This window comes from Nothobranchius furzeri, chromosome 11 (genome assembly GCF_043380555.1).
Source record: "Nothobranchius furzeri strain GRZ-AD chromosome 11, NfurGRZ-RIMD1, whole genome shotgun sequence".
In the NCBI taxonomy this organism is placed as follows: Eukaryota; Metazoa; Chordata; class Actinopteri; order Cyprinodontiformes; family Nothobranchiidae; genus Nothobranchius; species Nothobranchius furzeri.
Genome location: NC_091751.1, coordinates 1,454,906 through 1,477,829, shown reverse-complemented (window position 1 = coordinate 1,477,829; position 22,924 = coordinate 1,454,906). Strand labels below are relative to the sequence as shown.

The 22,924-nt window shown below is 41.7% G+C and overlaps 1 protein-coding gene across 1 annotated transcript in view; it reads right to left on the bottom strand.

Moving 5' to 3' along the window:
* The window catches only part of LOC107395861 (CMP-N-acetylneuraminate-beta-galactosamide-alpha-2,3-sialyltransferase 1), a 183,454-nt gene that overhangs the window by 26,731 nt on the left and 133,799 nt on the right, over positions 1-22,924 (bottom strand). Inside the window, exon 2 of the mRNA XM_070556171.1 lies at positions 1,590-2,202. Within this exon, the coding sequence (XP_070412272.1) occupies positions 1,590-1,904 (315 nt within the window). The 5' untranslated portion in view covers positions 1,905-2,202. The remainder of the gene's footprint in view (positions 1-1,589; positions 2,203-22,924) is intronic.

Genomic DNA, 22,924 nt, shown 5'->3' with positions numbered 1-22,924 from the left:
AATAATATCAGAGAAGGAGAAACAGATGGCTGTTACCACTTCAACTTTAGGACAAACTACCAGAGTCCCAAAAAGAAAAACACCGTTTGAAGTCACGGACAACAAAAGATGTTTGTTGCGACTGGTGTTTATCACTATCTCGTTTCCTCTGGCAGTACAGGTATAGGGAGCCTAAGTCACGCCCATCTACTTCTGGACCATGGGTACCTGGAAGAATGAAAAAATGAATGAAAGTCAATGGGGCTATAAATCCGCATGTTATGTTCCATGGATTTCACATACCATGTCCGTGAATTTGACAGAAGCTTTTTCGTGTACAAATACGCTTCACAAAAGTGATGTTATCAAATCAGACAGGGAGAAAACATAGGGATAATGGCTGTAAGTTCAGCAAACTTCAAATCCTTTCCACAGGAGGAAAGAACCACCATGAATCTGGCCATTTGGTAAGTAGCAGCTATGCTAGAGGAGTGGAGATTCTGTGGTGATGTTACATATGCGACATACTGATTTCTGGTGTGTAGTCATGCTAATTACGAACTTTTACAAGCTGTTAAATCTCAAAGTACGTGACTGGCGTGGTCAAAATACTAAATTCATTTAAATTGCAGTACAACATGTGTGCGATCCAGGGCGTAAGGCAAAGCAAATTAGAAAATAGCTCTAGTTGACTTGCATTCATTTTTTCATTCTTCTGGGGACCCATGGGCCGACTGGAAAGGGAGGAGACTTATGCTCCCTATTGGTATCCAGTGGACGTACAGGCATGAAAATGGCCATGGGGTTGTGTGTGTGGGGGGATCCGTGACTGCATTTGTGTTTAAAAGCTAGCTTGTTTTGCAGATTTGCTTAAGCAGCTTTTAGCCCTTTGCAAATCAAAAGTTTCTGCCAAAGAAGACTGTCAACAAAGACACACTTATTTCCCTCTGTGTGACTTTTCTGCCTTCCACTCACTCCATTGCACCATTGTGATTCTCCCATAATTCTGACGCACACGTGCATAATACATTTTGATTTCAGCAACTCTTTTCCACCTTGTGCACTCAGACCAGCAATCTGCACCTTCTGAAAGTTTGTTCTTTTAACAATTTGTGCTCTATAATCTCCTCTGCAGGATCTGACAGCACCAAAAACAGCTCCTTGCTCTTACTGTCTCACTTAGGCCTCAGGTTGCAGCCTGTCTGCCGAACAACTTAAGTGACTGAAATTCTTTGGCATTACTCGAGGATTTGAGTTGTGATTGAAAACATATCTCAACTTTTCTGCAGATTTACAGAAAAAGAGGTGGTGGAAAAAAACATCCAGTTCCCTGTCCTCCATTACTTTTGCTAAACACACATAAAATGTGTGCGGACATTGTGTTCACAAGCTGATCCTGGTGAGAATCCTATGGATTTGAAACAATCAATGTCGCAAAAATAAACAAAAATGCTCTCTGAAGAACTGGATCTGCATGTGATCTCCTCAGTTCATGGTATTTCTAACTCAGATCCAGATTCTGTTTTCAAAGCTGAGCCTACATGTTCTGTTATTTTTATCCTCCGTATGTCAACACTGCTAATCTAAAACGTACACCTCTTGAGTCTCACCTGCCACCACCTGAAGGTCTCTTCTGAGAGGATACTGTTCTCCCTGGTCATCAGAGGGTGGATGGACTGATTGAAGTGCTCTGCAAACCATGGGTCACCCTCCAGTTCTGCGATGCATTGCTGACAGGCACACAGTCCTTTGGAGAAGAAGCTATCTGAGAGCCGAGAAGCGTATTTGAAGAAATCGAGTGAGGGATCACTGAAAGTGTAGCTAAACACGAGCATTGTAAAAGTAATGCCACAGGACAAGATGGCGAAGGTCCTGGCTCTGTTTCCTTTCACTAGCGGCATATTGTTAAAGTCAAAGTTGGTCATGGAAAATTTAGGAAGTTCAGCTGATCAGTGCAGCATCGTGATGAATCCAGATGAGCCCAGCTGACCTCATGCTTCTAACCGCTTACCCTGGTGTCTCTAGTCTTCAGAGGAGGAGGACTTGACTTACAAATATCCTCAGCTTAAGTCATGACAATGCTTCTTTTGAAGAGTTGTCAGCATCAACAGGGAAGTATCCTTTTTAGGGTCCTGACGTCTACAGGTTATGGTTTAACCGATCTTCTGATGCTGACTTTCCAGGGTCAATGTTCAGGGTGTTATCCGCTCTTTAATCTTCCACCTAAAAAGCCAATCACACACACACACACACACACACACACACACACACACACACACACACACACACACACACACACACACACACACACACATTTTAACAACAAAATCAAACTCTAAAGCTTAATTTAAATAAAAGTCAGGATTTTAGATGTTTCATTCATCTGAAATCCACAAAAACGTGTGTTTTGTGCAAGTACTTCATATTTTTTTAACTCTGCAATTTACAGAGCTCTGATAAAGATAATAATGTCAATCCAGAGATAAAAAGCCCCACATCATCTTTAATCATCCTTTTAGCTCAAAATCCAAACACTTCAGTACCAAGAAACATCGGATATTTAAGCTGATATAGAGAAGCCCCAGAATGAAATACTTAATAGCCTAATTTTTGATACAAATATAACATAGAATCGAAATGTTATAATATGCAGAATTAGTTATATTATTTTATCTTAATTTTGTTTTAATTTCGTTTGCTTCAACAGGGACAGATACAAGTACAAACAAACAGTCAAATCCCAGCCCCATTTGTAGCAAAATGACCTTCGCTCACACTAATTTGCAGCATTTGTCCCTAGATCGACTTTTATAATCATAAATTAAGAAGAAATAAAACAAATGTGTACAATAAAATAATCAGTTTAAGACAGAAAAATTATAGCAAAGGAAAAGGCAAATAACAGTTAAATCTATGAAATGCGGGACAGCCAGTATTTGGTTTGCTTTCTAAAAGAGTAAAAACTAGTGAGGGATTTCAAATTGATGGGAAGCATATCCCAATGCCCTACACCTTTCACTGACAGTGTAGTCTGGGCAAAGGTGGTTTTACGGTACGGTACCTTGCAATTTTCAGGCTGCTCTTGTGCAGCTCGTTAGCTTAGCCACACGGGGGTTTTGGTGCCATTCCATTAATTCATAAAAAAAAACTCAAAATGAATAGAATTTATGAATGTTAAAAGGCTGTAATTTAACAGTATGTTACGATGATGGTACACTTTATGTCTAGAATCTTCAGGGCCCTGTTATGAAGGCTCTCCGGAGGTTTAAGTGTGGTCTGGTTAGTCTGTGACCATACCGTAGCTCCGCAAGACAAATGAGAGAAGATCATAGAATTTAAAAACATCCGTGCACATTCTGGTTTCTGGCAGTATCTTATGATCTTAAAATAGATAACATTTTTTCTGAAAACCTTGCAGTTTTTTTTTTTTTGCATGACTTAAAATTTAACTGAGAGTCTAAAATTATTCCAATTAATTCTCCATTTATAGAAGTTTTCAAGATGTTTGTGGCAGAATCTTTTATGGAGGAGCAAATACAATTTTTTTTGTGTGTTAAGAATTCATCCTGTAGCCAAGCGGAATCGTCGTTAAACTGTCGCAATCTTTGCCAGATACACGGACAGTAGCGTCATCTGCATCCATCTGTAGACTGACCTCAGGAGATGCGTCTGGAAGGTTGTTGATATATAAATTGAAAAGAATAGGACCTAGTAGTGTTCCTTGTGGGATGCCAGTTTCAATTTTTGGAAGATTAGACTTACAATTATTGATAATGGCACATTGTTCCCAATTCTGTAAATATGATTGAAACCAAGAGGCCGAGCGCTTTGAGAAATGGAAAGAGAAGAGTTTTGATATGAATATACTATGGTATATGGTGTCATGGTGCAGTGTAGATGGTGGTGGACCCATGTGCGGTGGAGCTGGACCAGGAGGCAGAAATCCAGTAAATGCCAGATCAAGTAAAAAAAATGGATTTAATGAATAATGGCAGGTAGGATGACACTGTAGCAGTCACACTTTATAGTGCAACGACTGCATATTTAATTATGACCAATAAGATGTGATGTTTCCATATAAATGTGAAAGATCAACCTGATTGATCTTCGAATGTTTAACCAGAAGAGTTTAGGATTCTTTGCTTGTTCAGCGACCATAAACACACTTCGTATTAATTCAGGCAGAGTCAAGTATATAGTTAAAAGGAATTTTATTCTTTTCTAAACTAATGATAATACAAGACAAGCTATGAATAATGATATGTGATGTAGTGTATATGGAATGTGAGTTTTAGGTGGTGTGGTGTAAAGTAAATGTGTATCAGAACCTTTGTATCTGAAAGAGATTGTGAATTCTGGGTGTAAAATAATTTGTTGTCTGCTATAAACTAGAGAGTTGATTATTAATAAAACAACATCAGACGCAATCTGTTGTGTTTACAAACCCTGATCGGAGATCCCCGGTCTGATCCGGAATATCAGGAAGTTGGGTGGACCTCAAGGCACCGAAGTTTGTAGATTAACCGCAGTGCAACCAGTCCGGTCTTGAGAAGTCTCCAGGTCACAACAGGCAGGACGGTTTGTTGCATCTAACACGGATGTGCTCTTAAGGAGCCGTATGGCTGTGTCAGCTGGCGGTGTGCCAACAGGTTTGACTGTGTGTCAAAGAGAAAGGTGTCTCTAGGAGGCTGGTTCTGAATCGGCCACTTCAGAGTTCCGCTCCAAACTGAATAACTCGGGAAGTCATTCTCGTTTTAATAATCCACTTGTTATGATTCTGGCAAATCAGAATTTGATATGTTTGTAGGCTTTACCAAACATCCCTCAGAAAACCGCACCTTCCAGTTACAAGCTGTTCTAGTTCTGTGGATAAAGAATCTATAAACTTTATGTGAGGCGACCTTAACCTTAATTTGCATCTAATGAACATCGTGTATGAGTGTAGATAATGACGAACTTGTTAAATAACCAGTACTGATCATAAGATATAAATGGATCATTCTAAGACAATATTCATTTCAACTTCACTGAATTAGGCACAGATTATTCAAACATTTCATTTAACATCTGGTTCATTCAACCATATGATTATTTAACTTATGAGTTGTAAAAGTTCACTTTTTATTCAGAGTGTGGAATCCAGCAGTCTGAGAAAAGAGGACAGGCATTTGTTTGGAGACCTAGTTTGACAATCTTGTCTTCATGGAATGTCAACAAGCACTGCAGAATCTTCTGGATGTTAGAAGATCGAATAGAAAATCCACCTAGATTGGGGAATTGTTTCTGTAGATGACCGGTCACTATGTAGGTCAATATATAGGTCAAAATCGACCCTTTCTGGACGTTACAATACGACAGGAGCAACGTAACAGGGTGAAAACACAACAATGATCTGATTAAGGACAAGTGCAATGAAGGGGGTTTAAATACACAAGGATAGCCAGAAACACATGAGTAGGATAACAAGGGGCAGTTGAGTCCAACAAACAACTCATTAGGGGTAAACGAGACCAAGAGTCAGAGGGCTTGGGGCAGATCCTGACATATGTTGTCAAAGGCCTTTTTTCAATTCCAGAAACACAACACATACATTATTTCCTTCATCAAGTGATTGTTTGAACTGTTCTAATAAGAGACAGATTTTTCTGTTCAATGATTTTGTCTGAAGCCAAACTGAAGAGGGTGTAGCATGTTATGATTTAATAAATATTCTAGGAGCTGGTCAGAATTTTTTTTCCCCAGGACTTTTGACATGATTGGTAAGAGACTGATAGGCCTATAGTTAGTTTGGTCTTGTGTGTTCCCAGATTTAAAGATGGGTTTCACCAGCGGCTGGTCCCAGCGATCCGGGAACTAACCTGTTTGGATGGATACATTAATTATATGAGTAAGGGGGTGGCAAAGACAATACTATTCTTTTTTAAGAATGCAGAGTCTAGGTTGCACATATCTTTAGCAAGATTTTGATTATTTATAACTTTAAAAAGGGTGGCAGAAGCCACTTCCCTCTTCTCAAACAGGTCATCCTCTGTTGATATAGGGGTCGTCTTCCTGGTGAATTGGCACGTTAGTTCTTTAACCAAAGTAATAAAATGGTTATTGAACAGGTCAGAGATAATTGCACCATCTAACACAAGTGTATATTTGAACTCAGCATTAGCACTGGGATTTGTTAGGTTATGCAACTGCTTTCAGTTGTTCATCATAACACAGTAACATACTTTAAAGCAAAAATACTTTGTAAATAAAACGTTTAAAGGTGCAGTTTGGAAGACTAACATCCTGTGGTCAAATGTGGGTATTACAGTCCACATTTTTAAGCAAAAATATCACTTTCTCACTGGCGTTCTGTGAGTTTCAAGGCTGTTGCCAGTTATGAATCTGTCAGTTATATCTGGTGTTAGCACTCTTGGGTGTTTTACGATAGGGATCACTTACTCCACTTATTATGTTTGTCTACGGCATTAAAGGATGTGCAGTTGTAAACACAAATCCTTAATGTAGATAGGTAGATAATCATTATTGCAGACTCAAGGTTCAGTTTATATTTAAAGAAAGTGACTATATAAACCTATAAAAACTACAAAGGTACTATATAAAACACATAAAGATAACCTGCATGTGCTACGACAGCTGTACAGTTGTTTACTGAGCTTAGACTGATAGCGGAGGGCAATAAGTGAATGTTTGACAACAGAAAAATCAACACATAGTAGATGCTTTTAATCTGTTGATGAATTTATGCAACATAATTTCTCACAATAGCTTGAAGGGAGTTGGCTTCAGCAGTCAAGAACAGTTCACCAGCACTATTCCAGCGAGACTTTTTAAAAAGTACCCTGCAACTTACAGTCTCTGATTGCATGACTGACCCAATGGTAAACGGAATACAAGCAAGTACAACAAGCAAAGATATGCATACACCTGCAAGACTGCTATTCTCATTATCTGTAAACTGACCAGTAATCTTACGTCCAACATATTTAACACAAATACCAGCATGCACAATATCACCCTCTCGTTAAAAATACCGTAACTCCTCTAATAGAGGCCCGGGCCTGTATTTGACTCGAGCTCATCAAGCTCCAGGCCTTTATTGGAAGGAGGGCCAGAATTAGAGGCAGGCCTCTATTTCTATTTGAGCAAAATGAACTAATGGTTCGCTGGAGTTTTTCACGATTAAAATTGCGTCCACATTTTCAAAGTTAAACACATTTCTTTTAACAACGGTAGTTTCTGCTTCAGCCCTCTCCCCCCTCCCCCTGCTTCAGCCCTCTCCCCCCTCCCCCTGCGCAGCGGCCGCAAACTCACTGATGCGCCTGCAGCCTCTCGGAGTTCCTGCTGCTCTAAACATTAAAATAATTATTTCATTTTCTGTTCCTCACTTCTGATTACCTTCAATGGTGTCTGTTTGTTGCAACCAGCAGGTACAAAAACTAACTTGTTTTTATTTGACTATTTTTCTGTCCTGCCTGTTTATTATCTTCCTGCATCTCCTCTCAATCCTAAAGAGAAACTGCTACCTGGGTCCAGATATATTCACCTTATGAGTTACCTTTGAACTGCAGTTCTAAAAGATCTACCAACCACAAAAACAGCGGAGTGCGAGCTGCTGGCCGGCCACATCAGTGATCGGTACGTCACCGAGGACAAAACAGGTGATGCGTCCCGATCCACAGCGAAACGCATCAGGCGCAAATAAAAGACAGAAAACATTAAAGGAAATGAACCGACATGAACGATCGCGTGTTAAATTAGTTTTTGAGGTGGCGACACCTGATTTGATGGATGCAGATCTACCGACCGCAAAAACAGCGGAGTGCTCCCTGCTTGGCAGCCGCATCAGTGATCGGTGCGTCACCGGATGACAAGGTGATGCGCCCCGCTCCACAGCAGCGAAACACATCAGGCGCAAATAAAAGACAGAAAACATTAAAGGAAATGAACCGACATGAACGATCGCGTGTCAGTACCGACGTTCTGGCACAGCGCGTTGCCCCCCGATGCGCAGGAGCTTGTCACCTGCTGACAGCAGGCTGCTGTCTTTTCCGAGGGCTGCATCTTGCCGGTCATTATCACGTGACAGCGACTAGTCGATGACAGGCATAAAAAGTCACTATAGTGAAGTCGACTAGTTCATACAACCCCTATTGCTCCCCAGTGTTCTGCAGCGCACGTTCTCTTTGAACTTGATATCAAATCTTCGCCTCCTCTTCGTCTCCGCACGGTTAAAGTTACCCTCGCGGTCTATCACTGGCAAATCAAAAGTGAGACGATGACACAACCGCCCCCGTACTTGCTTGTTACCACATTCCACCCGGCCACAATAAGAGACCGGCCATTATTCACCTCCGCCGACTCCGGCACCGGCCAAAATATGAGACCTGGCCTTTAATTGAATACCGGCCTGTATTAGAGGATTTACGGTAAGTAAAGTTCATATGATTTTTTCCATAGTTTTATAAATCATTATCACACATTTCGTAAACATTGTAATTCATCTCAAACCCACAAGCAGAGCACACATAATGGAACTGTTGATTAAAAACCACCAAGTCATCTGCAAACATAAGGCAGTTTACCACCATACTGGCAACCATAAAGCCAATTCAACACCTGATTATTCTCATATATATTAAACAAAGTTGAGATAAGTAAGTGCCTTGCCCAACACCATTGTCCAGATTAAAGATGATGACAGTCGGTTTTCCCAGCTGACCTGAATGACCAACTAGGAATACCAAACTGATAAAATTCTAACACTACATTTAGGCACAAGAAGGAACACCGTCCTTACCAGTAGTCGTATTATTCAAAAGACTTCACTTCAGAGAGACGGCCAAAAGGACCATTTACTTAGTCATTTTCAGGAAGCAACAGAGTACCTGAACTGGGGTTGGTACCCTGAAAGGCCGGGTAGAGTGGAGCTGAGCAGCAGAACCTTTGGTTAACTCATGCTGAGCTCAGTAGGAAATGACACTGGCAGACGTTGTCAAAACAATTAGAAAAATGGGAAGAGTTGATGGTGAAGCAGAATTGAATGAAAAGAAAGTAGGCAGTGCTGTTGCTGCTCTACAATCACTGTTACAAAACTAACAACACCGAAAAATGCAGCCGTGACACCCCCCCCCCCCCCCCACACACACACACACACACAAAACAACGGAATTTACAGAGCTTTGTTGTCGCAAAGCCTTAAAAAACAGCGCTTCTTCTGGCCATTGAATGCCACATTTTACATCACACAGCTACTCTCCCGGTCCCCCGACTCAGTTTTATTACGCCATACTTTTTGTCCTTAATGTTTGTGGAAACTTTTTGGCACTAATCACTGACATCAGTCACTGCCGAAGCTGGCGCAATGTGCTAATGCTTAGCAAAGCAGTGAAAGGACTGATATTGAATGGAGACATTGCAACCAAGCCATCTCCCGGTCAGTTTTCACCCTCCCAGACATTAACATCTAGAGTGGAATGGCTATTAACATGTTTCAACTTCTTCCTAATCTTACTTGTAATACAGTATCGAAGTGGCCAGGAAATCTAGACCAACCGTTGCTGTAGATGAAGATTTTGCTCTGCAGGTTGGTATAGCCACACTCCATTGCAACATCAGCAGGTCTAACATTGGACTGACCAGTTTTGTTTCTTTCCAATCACACCGCTCTGCATTTCTTAGGCGGGCTTAATGCTGGAGCTGTGACAGAGAAAAACTAGGAAGATGGCATTGGCTCTGGCACGGTGTTCATTTGAAAAGGATTGAAAAGAATATATTTGGTTCTTCTTCAACAAAGTCTGGCAGACCGCCCCATTGACTGACATCCCTAGCGGTGAGTACTTCACGTTGTTTGTTGCTCCGATTGGGTCTAGTGCTGTCCAATTGTGCGCAGACACTTTGAAAGACAACCGTAGATTTCGCCTTACGACTGGTGGTTTCAGTGACTCGTGGCCAGACTATGGCTTGCCAGGCTAGCAAGGAACCCTTTTGAACGTAAAATCTGCACTCGTGTATTTTTCTTTTGGTTTGTATATTTTAAATTATAAAAACTAGCACACACATTGTTACATTAGCAAGCTTCTATCTTCATTGGTGAGCCCGTCTTGGTTTTCCTGCCCTAGACCAAGCTTTCACAGCTTCACATGCTTCTGCTTGAGCTTTAGCAACAAGGCCAGGCCATGCAACTACATCTGATATTTGAGACTGGAAGAGACAATGCAATAAAATTAATAAAGTGTATATTTTATTGTTCCTAAACTGAAACTTTTAACTTTCGGTTTTAAAAGGGAAAATAAAAGGATGATGAAATTACGAATGAAAGAAGAAAGTTTAACAAATTGTTGTATCTTTAACCTCCTGGAACAAAATGAGGTTTTAGACTTGCCACTGAACGACCCTTTTAACTTTACAGCATTTTGTGGACATTATAGATCCATGAATTTACTCTGTGACGGGTTTCATGCTAAGTGCATGTCAGAAAAAAAATGCATGTCTTTGAAAATCAGATGCTTTTTGCACTTATTTCAAATGCATGCATTTGATTATACCTCATTTAAAAAAGATGAAGCTGCACTCTGTGTGACTGGGGTGAAGCTCAAGATTGCTGGAGACAGTCTTGTGCATAAAATTTTTATTTGCACATGCAAAAAAAATAAAGCAACTCCTTGGTGGGACCTGTTTTATATATCAATGTTTGGTAACCAACTGGGGCAAAAATCGTGAATAAAAAGTAGAATTTTATTTTAAACCTTGGCATTGGCAAAGCTAGATGACCTCCTGGGGTTTTATTTTCAACATAAAAAACCCTCTACTGCCTTTGTACAGGACCCAGATGTCTGTCACAAATTCCACTATCACTTCCATATTTAGGTGACAACAGATCCACAATGCAGATTAAATGCCATATTCACTCTAGTTAGAAAATGGTCTAAATAATTAACCAAAGAAATGCAAATCTAATTCTAAATCAACCCTCAACAGTAAGTGGGCATTTTATGTTGAGGATTCTCAAGCAGAATGAAAAATATAATGCAGTGAAGTAGATTTTCATGATTTTTCTCTGCTATTGGTGCAAAAAACAACAAATACAGCCATTAATCAGCTTCACTCACACAGGCCAATGGATAGGATTGCTTAAACGTGTTTCTTCTTTCTTTGTGCAAAAACAGATATCCATGATGGCTGGTTGCTACCTAAGGCGGTCGACTTTGGGAACACCTATAATGAACTGTTGACTCCACTCATTTTCAAGCCTTTAATGTTCAAAGTCCAGCTAGATTGGAGAACAAGAAGGAATGTATTCCCAAACAGGTGGAAACGTCCCACATTTGACAACGCATCGACCCACACCATGTTCCCATGACCTCGTCCAGCTTAAGCTTGGCAACTCTGAGCTGATCAAAGATTGCCGGGCTTAGACAGCGATGCATCTGTTCACACTTCAGAGATAAGGAGACAGGAGAGTTAGGAATAGAGCTTGCCCCAAAAAGTGTACAAGCTGTAATTTTCACTCTAATCTCCCCTGGTGTGAAGTCATTGACTTTGCAGAATATTGTTACAGTGAAGTGCTTTCAGCTTGTGTTCCAGGAAATTGTTGTTTCACACAGTTTACATCTGCTGCTACACTTGAAAGCTGTAGGCAGCCTTTAGGACTTAAATGCATACTTCACAGAGTGGTGAGTGAACTTGTAAAGTTGAACAAAACCCCTAAAAGGTACATTAATAAACATGCACTAGCAACTGTAATGTAAAAAAGGATTGTCAGTCACCTTTATATAAAAACACCCAGTGAGACACTTAGCAACACTGTCTGTGTGAAACAAACCAGACACGTATAAATCTTCAGTTGTTTTTCGTGTTCCTTTTAATTTGCATTAATCTTACAAATTTTTATAATCACACTTTTTTAATTTATTTGAACTAAATGGTGACTTTGAAGGAGCAATATGTAAGAGTCCAACTGTGAAATAATCACAAAACAGTCTAAAGTCTCGGCCATGTTGGAAAGAAGGTTACATTGAAACAGATTTCATTCCAAGCGGCTGGGGGCTTGTCGGTTTTTCTCACCCAAGAGAGCAAACACCAGATGTATTTTTCTACTCATCAAATTACGCCTGGATCACATCAGCTGCTAAGCACTGCGAAGTGGATCGCTCATGAAATTTGCGCGCTGCCCGTTGCTTGTGTGTGTGTGTGTGTGTGTGTGTGTAACCAGTTTTCCCTGCTTGATGTCAGAAACTGCGCTGATCCTGCTGTTGTTTTGTAAACGAATCCCTTTCTAAATAGGTAAATAAATAACCTAATGTTTGTGGTAGTGCACATTGTATATTTACCTTTGAATTAAATATAATTGTTTGTATTCCAGCCTACCTGCCTCTTTTGTTTTAGTTTGACTTCCTGCCAGAACTGACACGGCTCTCCAAAGAAATAGAGCACACACCTAAAACGGTCGCTGCACGGCGTGAGCCTTTGCCGCGCTTGGCAGCTGATGTGAACGAGACCATAGGTTAACAAGGGTGTCAACTAATTGCACTCTTCGATCCACGGCACTAGACGGAGCTTCGTCGCGCTTCTGCGTCTGATGTGATCAAGGGGTTACTGTGATTAACTCATCTTTGCTTGTCATCTTGAATCTTTTTACGCCAATCCCTAACTGGCAACAGCCATGAAGTCACAGGATGGCAGTGAGAGAGTTATGCTTTCATTCAGAAAATAGACTGCAGTTATCTAATCTGACCACAGGATGCCATTCTTACTTCATTCTTACATAATGCACCTTTAAATTTGAGTTACTCATTGGAGAATAAAAAAAATACTGAATATTTAATCAAAAATCAAATCAAATCACTTTTATTGTCACGTCACATGTGCAGGTACACTGGTACAGTACATGCGAGTGAAATTCTTGTGTGCGAGCTTCACAGCAACAGAGTTATGCAAAAATACAGTAATGTAAAAACAAGTAAAATATAAAAATGGCTAATCTAAGTAATAATATGTATAAGTTGTAATGTATATACATTAATAAATGTTTATGCAAGTATATTATTATCTGCTCTTTAACTGTATTATTTTTTGCTATTTCAGCTGTTAACTTTATTTTCTCTCTAAGTGTTTTTCTCCCCAGAAGAAGCTACAACGATGTTCTGCTGAGCTGTGGTGGCCTCATGGAGGGGGCCATCGACTAGCACACTGCTGCTAACCACTAAAACATTCTCCCTCTCCTGATAATAACTTTTTGGTTTCCTTGACTTTTGATGTGCTACTACTAGTTTACCCGTTTAATTATAGATCCACTAGGATAAATACAATAAAGTTTATCTCTCACCAAATAGAATATTTACTAAGACATCACAATATAACTGTAGACACATTACTTGTCCGTGTGTGTGTGTGTGTGTGTGTGTGTGTGTGTGTGTGTGTGTGTGTGTGTGTGTGTGTGTGTGTGTGTGTGTGTGTGTGTGTGTGTGTGTGTGTGTGTGTGCTCTGTCTTCTCCATCCCCAGTGAGTCGTGGAGGATGGCTGCTTATACTGAGCCAGGATTCTCTGGAGGTTTCTTCCTGTTAAAAGGGAGTTTTCCTCTCCACTGTCGCTGCATGCTTGCGTAGTATGAGGATTGCTGTATAGTCACTGACACTAGTCAGTGACTTGATGCAATTTGCTGGGTTCCTTATATAGGAAACATTATTTCTGATTGGCTTAATGAACTGACCTGAATTGGAATGTTTATTGTGTGAAGTGCCTTGAGACGACTCTTGTCGTGATTTGGCGCTTCATAAATAAACTTGAATTGAATTGAATTATTTTTTTTTTATATATTGTTCTACGTGAGAGTGTGTGTATAGTGTGTATATACGTGTTTTACAAATGAATAAAGTAAACAATAAGATAAGAGATATAAAATATACAGAGGCTGGTATGTGCAAAACAGTGGCATTAATGTACAGTATGGAGTGTGTAATGTTGGAGTTTCAGTAGTGAGGGTGAGGTGTCTGCGCCGTGTTCAGCAGTTTGATGGCCTGATGGAAAAAGCGGTCTCTCAGTCTGCTGGTTCTGGACCGGATGCTGCAGAACCTCCTTCCTGATGGAAGCAGTCTGAACAGTTTATGGCTGGGGTGACTTGAGTCCTTGATGATCCTCCCCGCTTTCCTCAGGCACCGCTTCCTGAAGATGTCCTGGAGGGAGGGAAGCTCACCTCCAATAATCCTTTCTGCACACCGCACTACTCTCTGGAGAGCTTTGCGGTTGTAAGCGGTGCAGTTGCCATACCAGGCAGAGATGCATCCAGTGAGGATGCTCTCAATGGCACAGCGATAGAAGGTCCTGAGGATGCGGCGGCTCATGCCAAATCTTTCCAGTCTCCTGAGAAAGAAGAGGCGCTGCTGTGCCTTCTTCACTGTATTTTCCGTGTGCACTGACCACGTAAGATCCTCTATTGTATCCCCTAATACTCCAACGGAATCTTAGATTTTTCAAGTCTTTACTATAAAGGAAATGTATTTAGATGAAAACATTTACTTCCACACCCACTGGGGGGTCCTCAAGGTTCTGTCCTCGGCCCTCTACTATTTACAATCTCCTTGCTCCCTCTAGTGTCCAGCTTTAGAACATTTAACATCAACTTTCCTTGTTATGCTGGTGACACTCTGTCTCCAGCAGTCCATCCTCTTTGCTTCTGTCTCTTTCACTCATTAACTGCATATTAGGTCTTGGTTTTAATAGGTTTAATTACTGCAAAACTGCAAGATATGATGCTCTTGGTCATACTGTGATGCAGCTTTGAGCAAGAAGATGATGTGGGTGTGGCTCAAACAAAATACCAACATAGCAGAAGAAGGGGAATGAAAAGGGGTTCATGTACTGGAGCTAAGTGATTAATGTAGCATCTAACTTTACTCTACATCTGATTATTGTTTTAGCCTGTTGTAGCCTTAGCAGGGGCGGGCTATGGGTGCCTGATTCCTGCAGAACACTGCAATTATATTTAAAACAAGTGATTAGCAGCTCCTACAGAACCTAATGAAGACTGAGGAGATAATTAAGCAAATAAAATCAGACATGTCTGATCAGGAACATATTGATAACATGCAGCGCCAGCAGCCCTTCGATGGCACTTTAAAGCTGTTATAGCAAATTTGGAAAACAAATTATCTTAAAACATTTTGTCATGCCTCTTAACAACATTCTAAGGACAAGCTACCGGAGTCCCAATCCTACGGTGGACCTGAAGTGCAATCCACAAAAACAAATCACTTAACGCATCAACAAATTGAAGCACGCAACGACAAATCACTTAATGCAAAAACAAATCACAAAACGCTCAACAAACTGAAAAGCGCAAAAACAAATTAACTAAATGCAACAAAAAATCACTAAGCTCAAAAACAAATCACTAAACAAAACCAAATTGAAAACCGGAAAAGGTAGGTACCAATGCTGCAACAACAGGCATCATTGATTGGATGATGGATCCGTTGGCCTTTTGAACCGGAAGTTGTTCTGCCGAACGTGGTTATGTGAAAGAGCAGTCAGCGGGTGTGTCCGAATCCACAGGCAGGATGCTTACGAGTGCGGGTCCTCGCCGGTCTAGCAAGGCCGGGTCCTTGCCAGACCGCTAAGACCGGAACCAGCGGCTCTGAATTCGGACAGTCTAGCCTTCACCTCTACGGTGACCCATAGGTCCCGTCACAGCCGCCCGTGGCGGCAGCTACACGCAAAGGAAAAATGCTAAAGCTAGCGAAAATCGAGCTGGAATATTAAGGAGCTAGAGCAGCTTCACGTCCATCAGCAGCGTTCCTTCAGTCTGCTCCAGCCCTCCATCCACGTCTGGATCCTTCTGCAGCCGATCCAGCTGCACTGTTAAAGACTTCCTGCTCACTCAGTTTAAATAAATGATCCAGGAAGAGTCACTCAGGTTAATCCTGCTTTAACCGTACATAACTGGTCCATACTGGTTTTGATCTGTAAATAAGTGTAACCTATTATAAATAATCTTGTCTCCTTACCATCTTTTCATTTTCTGTTCATGTAACATGTTCAAAAACATTTGTAATAATAAAATTGGTGATAAAATCAATGACCAGAAAGAGTTATCAGTTAGTATTTGTTTTAATAAATGTATTCAAACATCAAACAGCTAAATAACATCAACATGATGACAGTAGAAGGCCTCTCTCCCAGGAGGACCACCAGGTAAAACCTCTCCTGACCCTGGACACCTGCAGTCCTACAGAGAAAATCAGACCACAGGTGACAAAATGGCAATAAACACATTTTTACATTTATCCACATGAGAAGATAAAAATTATATTCTTCACACAAACTTTTTACTTCATTAAAATGTGTCAGCTGTGTAAATCCCTGAATGTAAAACTACTTTTCACAGAAGAACTTCTGTGGTTGTGTGTAAACAGCTTCACTCTTCACCTCTAAGCTTAATAAAAACACTTCTTTGCTCCGTTGTCCTTAAAACAAATGACAAGTTTAATTCACTACACACACACACACACACACACACACACACACACACACACACACACACACACACACACACACACACACACACACACAGAGGAATAACTGGGACCTGCAATACATGTCCAAAACTAGACCTCCCCTGGGACAATCAGATCACAATCTTGTTTTTCTCTGCTCAGAATACAAACCACTTGTTCAGAGGCAACCTGTGACAAGAAGAACTGTGAGAAAATGGTCACAGGACGCTGAAGAAGCCCTGCAGGGTTGTTTTGAGACCACAGATTGGATGACTCTCTGCCAAGGATATGAAGAGGACATTAATGCCATGACTGGATGTGTCACTGACTATATAAACTTCTGTATGGACAACATCATACCCACCAGAACAGTGAGATGCTTCGCTAATAACAAACCCTGGATCACCAGTGAACTGAAGAATCTGCTAAATGAGAAAAAAAGAGCCTTCAAGGAGGGAGACAGGGAATTCTTGAGGAGTATACAGAAGCAACTGAAGATCAGGATCAGAGACAGCAAGGAGGCATACAGGAAGAAGCTGGAGAACAACCTACAGAGGAACAATATCAGAGATGTCTGGTCAGGGATGAAGAAGATCACAGGCTTCAAGCAGAGGAAGGATTGCACAGATGGCAGCCTGGACACAGCCAATGAATTGAACAAGTTCTTCAATAGGTTCAGTTCAGGAACAAACCCAGCATCCTCCTCGCCTGTCCCCAGCAAATCAGACATCCCATCCTCCTCTGATCCAACATTTTCCTGTCACACGCCAGCTCTTTTGTCCTCCAACGCAGTCATGGACTCTTCTGGTTCTATAAATCTGTCTTCATCCAAGTCAGGAGATGCTGCTGCCCTATTTACCTCCCCCTCCCACCTATCTGTCTCTAGAAGTCAGGCGAAGAGGCAGCTGGAGAGACTGAACAGGAACAAGGCTGCAGGTCCAGATGGTGTCAGCCCCAGAGTACTGAAGGCCTGTGCAGAGCAGGTCTGTGGGATTCTGCAGCACCTCTTCAACCTCAGCCTGGCCTAGGAGAAGGTTCCAGTCCTGTGGAAGACATCCTGCCTTGTTCCAGTTCCAAAGAAAACTCGCCCATCAGTCAATGACGACTACAGACCGGTTGCCCTGACATCCCACATCATGAAGGTCCTGGAGAGACTCCTGTTGGTCCACCTGAATAAGCAAACTAGAACATATCAGGACCCGCTGCAGTTTGCTTATCGCCATGGAGCTGGAGTTGAAGATGCCATCATCCAGCTGCTTCAACCAACCCACTGTCATCTGGACAAAGCAGGCAGCACTGTGAGGGTCATGTTCTTTGATTTCTCCAGTGCATTTAACACAATCCAGTCTGATGTACTTTGCCAGAAACTCCAGAAGACACAGGTGGGGGCCTCAGCTATCGCCTGGATTAAAGACTACCTGACAAACAGACCACAGTTTGTGAGGCTGAAGAACTGCACATCAAACCAGGCGATCAGTAACATTGGAGCACCACAGGGGACTGTACTCTCACCATTCCTTTTCACCCTGTACACCTCAGACTTCCAGTACAAATCAGAGACCTGTCATCTACAGAAATACTCGGATGACTCTGCAGTTGTCGGGTGTATCAGAGATGGACAGGAAGCTGAGTACAGAGAGCTGGTGGAGCGCTTTGTGGCATGGTGTGGAAACAATCATCTGACCTTGAACGTGAACAAAACAAAGGAGATGATTTTAGACTTCAGAAGAAACAGGGTGGAGTCAAACACTGTTTCCATCATGGGAGAAGAAGTGGAGGTGGTTGAGGAATACAAATACCTTGGAGTTCACCTGGACAACAGACTGGACTGGAGAAAGAACAGCGAAGCCGTTTACAAGAAGGGACACAGCAGACTGCACTTCTTGAGGACGCTTAGGTCCTTCAATGTCTGTAGCAAGATGCTGCCGATCTTCTACAAGTCTGTTGTTGAGAGTGTAATCTCTTCAGCCATCGTCTGATGGGGTAGCAGCATCAGAAGCAGGGACCTGAAAAGGCTCAACAGCCTAATAAAAAAGGCTGGTTCTGTTCTGGGGACGACTGTGGAACCGCTGGAGGAGATGATGCAAAGAAGGATTCTCCAGAGAATCAAGAACATGATGGACAACCCTGAGCATTCTCTTCACAAGACTGTCCGACAACGGAAGAGTGTCTTCAGTCAGAGGCTTCTTCAGTTTGGCTGCAACACTGACCGCTACTGGAGATCCTTCCTGCCAACAGCCATTGTAATATACAACAACTCTTTGATGGCTTGATTATTATTATTATTATTCTGAGCTACTACAGCAATCAATTTCCCTCTGGGATTAATAAAGTATTTTTGAATTGAATTTGAATTGAATTGAATTGAAGTCCCCCCTTAAAAGAAGCGTACTTCACTCCCACTTCATGTTTGAAGAATGCAACAAATGCTGTTCCCTAGCAGACCGAGAGGGTGGAGTCACTAACAAATACACACACTCACGGCATTGTGACATCATAATGTACCAGTTTACATCATAGCATACCTCTTAGCCAATAGCGGTGGCAGATTTAAATTCAAATGCAGTGAAGAGTTTTTACCTGACAACGGCACAACACTGACAGTTTCAGGCAGAAAATTAAAATTTTAACTAAAATGCATTAAAGTGCAAAACTATTGACTACACGTGTCTGCAGCACGATTAGACACGCATTTATATAGTTTATCAGAAAAAAATTGATGATTTGGGGGTGACTTGCTCTTTAAACAGTTTATTTAGCTGCTGAAGTAGATTAAAACGATGATGCCTCACACTTAAATCGTTGTCACTGGTTTCATCTTCACCCAATCACCCATCGCATTTAGTAAAGGGAAGCCAAACTTTAGACCATGTTCATGTTCTTCTAGTCGGAATTTCGGAGTTCCGAGGAGAAAGCGAACGCACCATTAGTGAAACGGAAGCTAACAAATCAAGCTAACGTTATCTTAAACATTTTATTTACCTACCGGAGCTGCTCTGTTTACAACTCGCTTGCAGCGACTGATGGCATAACGCTCTTGCGCATGCGCAGCTGTCTAGGCAAGTTCTCGTTGTGAAGGACGGGTACCGAAACGAGGCACCATTTCAAATGAAGTGAATCGGTGCTCGGTCGGTACTGTGGAATTCGGTCGGTACCTTAAAAAGTACCAAATTCGGTACCCATCCCTAGTCAACCACGGCTTCCTTTTGTCCACACTCTCTACCATGGGCATCACAGAGAAAGCACACACCTGGTTTGAATCGTACCTACAGTAACAAGACGATCATTCAGTGTATCTTGGCTTGGACAATCCTCTACCGTGCACCATCTTGCCACAGGAGTCCCCCAGGGCTCTGTACTAGGACCTCTTCTCTTTGCCATATACACCACCTCACTGGGCGAGATCACTCGATCACTTGGCTTCTCCTACCACTGCTATGCAGACGACACCCAGCTCTATCTGTCATTTCCACTGGACGACCACACTGTCTCTGCATGAATATCAAACTGTCTCTCTGACATATCAAAATGGATGAAGTCCCACCATCTCCAACTCAACCTCTCTAAAACTGAACTACTTGTCATCCCAGCAAAACCATCCATACAGCACAATATCTCAATCCAAAATGACTTCCTGGTGCAATCTACTGTCATCTCCTGCCTCGATTACTGCAATGCCTTTCTAACTGGTCCTCCAGGCTGTATGTGAGACCTCTTCAAATGGTCCAGAACGCAGCGGCAGGTCTGGTCTTCAACCAGCCAAAAAGAGCACACGTCACCCCTCTGTTCATTGAGCTCCACTGGCTACCGCTAGCAGCACGCATCAAATTCAAATTGCTAACACTAGCATACAAAGTCCGAGATGGTACGGCTCCCATCTACCTGAATCCTCTTGCAAAGGCTTACGTCTCGGCCCAGCCGCACCGGTCATCACAGGATGGTCGGCTAGCAGTGCCTACACCACGCTCAGGACAATCCAGACTCTTCTCGTGCATCGTTCCACAAATGTGGAATGACCTTCCAAGCACTACCAGAACAGGAGCTTCCTTTTCCCTGCTCTTCAGAGAGCATCTTCTTAACTAGCACCCTCCCTGCACCCGTCCCCCCTCTCTACCGTCCACTCCTTGTTCCCCACTCTCCATGACTGTTGTCAATGTTGTTGTTGTTATTGTTGTTGTTAGCCTCAAGGGCAACATGCCAATTATCACTTGTAAGTCGCTTTGAACAAAAGCGTCTGCTAAATACATAAACATAAACAAATCTTCATTTATGTGACTGCTAGTTTTAGTGCTTTTTGAGAAGTAATATCTCATCAGGTTACCTGTAGTCAGGCCTATTTTAGAAAATGTTTCCTCGATGGAGTGAGCGGATTATTCAGACATGAGTCAGACTCACTGGTTTGATGTGTTAAATGGGAAGCGGCTAGCTCACATCTGACCAAAGCTATTGTTGCATTTATGTCATAAAAACTGCAGGAACCACCAATACATCATACACACCAAAATAGATGTGAAATGTTGCAAGACTAGTTTACTGGCAAGATGATAAAATGTAAGGACATCCCAATTCATTGTTAAAAATCTATCTCAATCACAGGACTTTTTATTGATCCATGTTTCCACCTTCGGTTCCAGATCTTTACTGACTTGAGGAAAAACAGTCTCCATGCACTTCTTCCACATACACTCACATGCATTGATTGTAATACCTATAATTATTATCGATAGTCTGCGACTCTGAGCTGTAATGAAAGGAGGGGAATTACTGTTGCAGTAATATTTAACGTGTATGAGCTTTCCGATAAGGCTTCATAATTGTCTTGCCGGCCATGTTGAAGGACTAGACAGCAAATTCAAGCTCTCTGTCCTGGAATTTCTAACAATTCTTTTCACTACAAAACAGTTTGCTTATGATGGACAAAAACTGCACAGTCTGCACCTGACGTTATACAGACAGGTGTGTAATATTGTTACGAAGAAACAGCAAAGCTGTGAGAACAGCTGTCTTCATGCTGCTTTGTTGGACTTTCCAAATAACAGACAGCAAATATTAACGGAGAGTCTCATCCTCTACAGTGCCAGGTATCATACTTCAGGGCCCACTGACCACAGCCTAAAATAACTCAGTGACTGGATTGTCTTCAATTATTGGAAAGTGTCAGTGGCAGCAGGTGAAAACATTCTTGATGGACTGTGTGTGAACAGATTTACTTTCTTTGTGCATGACAAGTATTTAAATGAACAGTTGTAAAATCACAAAAATTCCAAAACGATCATTTATGAATGTTCTTCAAATGTGCCGGATTACAGATAAATAGACACTAATATAACTCAAATTAACAAGCCTACAATGTGAGCAACTGCAGCCCATAATGCCCGTTTTTGTCCGTATTCTCATTTTATTTTGTTTTCCGGCTTCAGTTTTCAGTCTCCAGCAGCCTGTGTGTCTTAAATTATCTTTCCAAAGTTTTTCCATTTCAGAAATCCATAAAAGTTATTGCATACCCCCACCCCGCAGAGCTCCGTGCAATAGGCAAACCGAGCGCTGACCACAACCAACCAATAGCGTTAGACTACCGCTTACGTGCTTCAAATTTAAGGAATACCTCGGCTGACGCAGAGTTGATGAACTTTTCATCGACAAGTTTGTCTTTAAAATACAAAAATATGAAAACACAACATGACATGGGAATAATACTTGTAAAACAACGTGTTTTAGCTCAGTTTGTCGGCTACAGAAGCACATTTATAAATAAAAACGCAAAGTCGCCATCTTAAAAAAACGAACCCAGAGATTTTTTGTGTGAAATGCTTGTCAGCCACTAGATGGTGAAAGTAAGAGAAATACTCCAGAGAGAGACTTTAACTAATTATTAACCAGCTCAGTGACCTAGTGGTAGAGTGTTCGTCCTGAGACTGGGAGATCAGGGTTCGATTCCTGGTCGGGTCATACCAAAGACTTTGAAAAAATGGGACCCAATGCATCCCTGCTTGACACTCAACATTACGGGGTTGGATTGGGGGGTTAAACCACCAAATGGTTCCCGAGCCCGGCTGTGTCTGCAGCTCACCACTCCCCCAGGGGGTGGGTCAAATGCGGAGAACAAATTTCCTAACTAACTAATGGGACTTTAACTTTATCTGCTCAAACAAAGCATGCACAACTATAAATGCAATACTTCATTCCACCAGTAGATGGCACTAACATGACAGAAATGGAACTATATATCCAGTTTTGAACATTATAATCACATAAAATTAGAACAAATAAACAGTTGTAACATACACAAGGGTCTATTTTCACCTATATATTGATCAACATAATAACCTTTCATCTACAGAAATAAATCCACTTTCCATTTGGCCTTCTAAATCCAGAAGGCTCTGCTCAGCGCGTGTTGACCTTCCACGAAGACAAAACATTCAAATACGCATTCACTCCCAAGGTTCCTGCAC